Here is a 4,500-nt window from a genome sequence, read left to right on the forward strand (position 1 = left end):
TGCTCCTTTGATTTGAAGGAGTGTACAGTTGCCATAGCCAAGGTAGCCTAGGGTGTCCAGTATCAGCATAAAAAGCAGCAGTAAAAAGGAACTATTCAGAGATGAATTTTTGTGCTGTTCCGTGAAAAAGTAAAAGCTATCTGTGCCAGCAAGTCTGTGAAGTAATTTTTTTCTTGTAATTCCATACCAAGTTTTGAATTGTTGCTGTTTTAATGAAGTATGTTCATTGATTTTGCATCCGTTGGTTTCAGAATCGAAATCTGGGGAGAAAAGTACTGTTAGTCTTTCTGAAATGTCTCTCAGACATGAAAGCCTAGAGAACTTTTTTTTTTGAGTAAAAAGAAGCCTCCAGGATGATCCTTATGCAATACAGATCATGTGTTTTTCAGACTGAACGCACTCCCTTTATTCACCTTTTCAGAGAGTATCGTCCACAATACGAGCGCCCGAGAAAAACACTGGTAAGAGTTTTTAGCTGGTTTACACCTGAACAGTGTATCTTGGGTCACTTTTATGCACACAATTGCCTTTATGTTGAGAGGGTCTAACATCTCATTTACTAGTCATACTCACTGTGGGAAAACTCCTGTCCTGAAGGAGTCCACCGTTTGCCTTTTTTTTCCTAGATGTGCTGGAGCATATCTTTACAAAGATAAAGATTTTGCAAAACAGATGTTGCTCACTGGTTTAGTGCTAATATTTGAGCTAATTGTGTGAAAATGATTGGGAAATAAGATTGTGTCTTCCATTCAGATGGATAGAGAGTTCTTAAAAATTTCCAAAGGGATTTGTTGAGACTATCCCTGTACCTTCCTGCACCGGTGAAGAGTACTAGTTTGACTTAGTAAGAAAGACTGAATTGCAGTGCCAAAATCAGTAGCTCTGCTCCCCTTGAGTTCTGGCTGTCCAAAGGACAGTTCTCTGCAGGCACAGCTCCACAGAGTTTGGCTTCCCGGCGCTGCTGAACAGGTCCTAGAATCCCACCTGACCGGAGGTTGCTTTCCACGCTTAGTCAGAAGTTCTGTGTAACCTTAGTTGAAATGTAAGACCTGCACAGTGACTTCTGCTCTCTGACTGGGGGACAGGCTGCTGGGTTTGGGTGAGGTTTCTCTTCTCTCGATGTTTTAAATGTTCTCAGAATCCACATGTAAATCTTTATCTACGGGAGAAAGCTCAAAATAAACAAAAGAGAGAGCAGCTGGAACACTTGTGGAAGGACATGGGCAGCGTGTGTGTGCAGGGCAGCACACTGGCAGGTACCTCCCCAGGAGGATCAAGTTTACTGCAGAAGTTTTCTGAAGAGTTTGCCTTGTGAAGTAGTACAGTGCTTCTTTGTCCTCACAGCAGAAGTGTGAAAGCAGCTCCGTGTTAGAGGAACGGGGCTTTAGTTGCTGTGGGATTGGTCACACTTAGCTCTTCCTGTGTCAGTCACAGGTTTGGAAGAAACCCCGCTGAGTAGCTAAAGCAGTGGACCTACTAGAAATAATGAAATACTTTAGAAAAGGCGAAACAGTCAGCTCAGAATAGGAGAAAGCTCTGCTGTTGGCTGCGCTGTTCCTTAGATGAGGCGAGTAGGTGCTGATGGAGTCTGTCCTGTGTCTGGGATCCACAAGTAGCTTTCTGTCCCCTTAGAGCAGGTGTTCTGTCTGCACAGAAACACAGCAATGAAGTTGTCAGTGCACACGCTCCCTTACCTTTAGCAAGCTGGTTTGTCTACAGCCGTTTCTGTTCCCTTCAAGGACCTGATGCTTCTGCAATGGGTCCCTCTGAGCTAATTCTAACACGGGGAGCTCTCGATGAAGAGCAAGAAGACAGGGAGAGTGACGCTGATGGCATTGACCATGAAGGTAAGGGAATGAGGTCTAAAAGCTGCCTCTCAAGAAATCCCCTCTATATTTCATGACCTGGATGGACTGTAAGGAGAGCCTAGCAAACAAGCAAACATTCAGTCACCTGACGTGTCAGAATCTGTAGCGGAAGCTCCGCTGCAATGGTCAGTGCAGGGATATCACTCTGTAAGCTTTGTGAAAGTTCAATTGTAAATTTTCTATTCGAGTAATTAATAGGTGTATAACACACATAAACCAGAGAACTCGTTAGGCTTGGGGCATGCAGTGACCTCTGAACCTGATTGATGCACAGATGTGTCCATCATCTTTTTGGCCTTACAGTTTGTGGCCCTGGCTCTCTTCCCTTTTCCTGTGACTGTGGTCTTGGAGCAATCTTCTAAGTTGTTACAGTGTGATTTTTCTCTTATATAGCTCACAGACTTAATCTTCCTTCTTTCCCTGTTCCGCTGATGGGTAGGATCACTTATTTCCTTTGCCCTGTAATGTAGTTGAAGATGGAATAGACTTTCTATGTTGCTTTGGCTATCCTGATTCTAACTTTTTTCCAGAACCACAAGTAGAACAAGTACTGAAATAGCGCTGAACTTCGGCAGCAGCGAGGACTGCGCAGGAGAAGGAGGCTGGGCAGCGGGCCTGGGGCGGGCAGGGGGATGGGGGTGGGGGCGGGCACTTAAAGGATTTCGGCCGGGGAGCTGATCTCAGCCAGCACCCAGTCGGGGCAGTCTGAGTCCCCGTAGAAGCAGAACTGCTGCGTGGGGAGAGGCGGTCAGAGGCGCACTGCCGCTCTGCGTCCTGCCCGCTCCCCGCCGCCGACTCCCGGCCCACCAGGTCGCCGCTGCTCCCCGGTCCCCCATGCCGCACAGTCCGCCTTCGCGCCCCGGAAGCGCCCCGTGTGCCGGTGGGGGGCTCCCCGAGGGGCTCTGCAGGGGCCTTGGGGCCGGGACCCCGGGGGTGCAGCCCGACCAAGGGGCGGGGCAGAGGACGGGGTCCCGGGGACGGGACCCGGGACGGCCACGGACCCGCGGGAAGGGCCCCTCCGACACGGCCCTAGTCCCTCCTCCCGACCACCCGAGCACCTCCCGCCACCCCCGCCCCCGGCCCCGCGGGCTCCAAGCCCCGCCAATCCGGGCCCGAGGCAGCGTCTGGCCCGCCAATCCCGGCCCGCCTTCCTCGGCGCCGTCCAATCACAGCCCGCCTTTTCAATCCGGCAGGGTCCCGCAAGCTCTGCCCGCTCAGCCGCGGCGCGGCCCCTCCGCGCGGCCCCGTCCCCCCGTTCCCCTCAGGTGCCGCTGGGACCGCGGAAGGGCGGTGGGAGCTCCGCAATCACGTCCCGTCCGGGAGCTCTCCCAGGAGAAGGGGAGGGAGGCGGGGAGCGGGCGGGAGGGGCTCCGGGAGCGGGGCCTACGGGGCTAGCGGGGTTCTCGGGAACCGGCGGGCGGGGATTGGCTGGGCTGGAACGGGGGGGCGGGGCTGTGCGGGCCGCGGGCTATAAACGGCGGGGGGGGGGAGTGCGGGGGGGACAGTTCGGCGGCGGAGGTGGAAGCGGCACTGGAGCGGCGGGAGCCGGGGCGAGATCGGCGGTGAGCTGGGGCGGGGCTCCCGCGGCTGCCGCTCCAGGCACGTAGCCTGGCTCGGGCACAGGAGCCGCTCTCTCCGGGAGGTTCTGGCTCCCGCCGTGCAGGTCCGATCCCGGCCCGCCACTCCTAGCCCGCTTTTCTCCGCTCCGTCCAATCGTAGCCCGCCCTTTCAATGGGGCCGCGGTCCCGTAAGCTGTGCCCGCTCAGCCGCGCCGCGGCGCGCCCCCCTTCCCCACGTTCCCCTCAGGCGCGGGTGCCACAGCTCCGCGCTCACGTCCCGTCTGGGAGTTCTTCCGGGAGGCGGGGAGGGGGCGGGAGCGGCGGCGGCCCTTTCAATGGGGCCGCGGTCGAGCAAGCTCTGCCCGCTCAGCTGCGGCGCGGAGCCGCCCCCCTCTCCACCTCGCCCCCCCGCGTTCCCCTCAGGCGCCGGTCTCGGCGCCTTTGCTTCGGGATCCGCCGGAGCCGCGCCTGCGCTGCCGCGGTGCCCGCAGGCGCTGTTGAAAGGGCGGGTGGCAGGCCCGCGGTCCCGTCCCGTCCCGGAGTTCTCCCGGCAGAAGGGGAGGGAGGCGGGGAGCGGGCGGAAGCGGAGCAGCCCCTGGGAGCGGGGCGTGAGGGGACAGCGGGATTCTTGGGGACGGGCAGGGCGGGAACGGGCAGGCGGGGATTGGCGGGGCCGGACGCTGCCGGACGCTGGGATTGGCTGGGCTGGCACGAGGGGGGCGGGGCTGTGCGGGCCGCGGGCTATAAATGGCGGGGGGGGGGGCGCGGGGGGGCAGTTCGGCGGCGGGGCTGGGGGCGGCGCTGGAGCGGCGGGAGCCGGCCCGGGATCGGCGCGGCCGCCGGGCCGAGGAGCGGCGGTGAGCCAGGCTGGGACCCTCGCGGCTGCCGCTCCAGGGAGCGGTGGGGAGCCATGGGGCAGCACCCCCTCGGCTGCCGATCCCGGGGGGAGCCGGGGTCGGTCCCCCACAGCTGCCGAGGCAGGGTGTTGGGCAGGCGGTGTCCCGGGCAGCTGTGCCGGCCAGCTTTGGTCAGTGCTCAGGGGGGGAGCAGCCCATGCTCAGGGGTGCTCCCCC

General features: G+C 58.8%; 1 protein-coding gene across 2 annotated transcripts; it reads left to right on the plus strand.

Moving 5' to 3' along the window:
* Positions 1-321: 321 nt before the first annotated feature.
* On the plus strand, positions 322-2,375 carry LOC116794450 (GPN-loop GTPase 1-like). 2 transcript variants are annotated; one of them, XM_032703119.1, is made up of 3 exons: positions 322-461; positions 1,139-1,256; positions 1,740-2,375. In XM_032703119.1, the coding sequence occupies exons 1-3, from the start codon at positions 354-356 to the stop codon at positions 1,901-1,903; spliced, it is 390 nt and encodes a 129-aa protein (XP_032559010.1). In that variant the 5' UTR covers positions 322-353; the 3' UTR covers positions 1,904-2,375. The 2 variants fall into 2 exon arrangements, 1 of the variants encoding a protein (XP_032559010.1); XR_004359803.1 differs by lacking the exon at positions 322-461 and adding an exon at positions 1,028-1,042.
* Positions 2,376-4,500: the final 2,125 nt, after the last annotated feature.

This window comes from Chiroxiphia lanceolata, chromosome 15, assembly GCF_009829145.1.
Source record: "Chiroxiphia lanceolata isolate bChiLan1 chromosome 15, bChiLan1.pri, whole genome shotgun sequence".
Classification (NCBI taxonomy): domain Eukaryota; kingdom Metazoa; phylum Chordata; class Aves; order Passeriformes; family Pipridae; genus Chiroxiphia; species Chiroxiphia lanceolata.

Bases quoted from the DNA above. Each gene is read 5' to 3' on its own strand.
- LOC116794450 (XM_032703119.1), top strand. From the start codon at position 354: ATGATCCTTATGCAATACAGATCATGTGTTTTTCAGACTGAACGCACT. The intron at 462-1,138 runs GTAAGAGTTTTT...AAATGTTCTCAG, and splicing joins AGCGCCCGAGAAAAACACTG to AATCCACATGTAAATCTTTA. The intron at 1,257-1,739 runs GTACCTCCCCAG...GTTCCCTTCAAG, and splicing joins GCAGGGCAGCACACTGGCAG to GACCTGATGCTTCTGCAATG.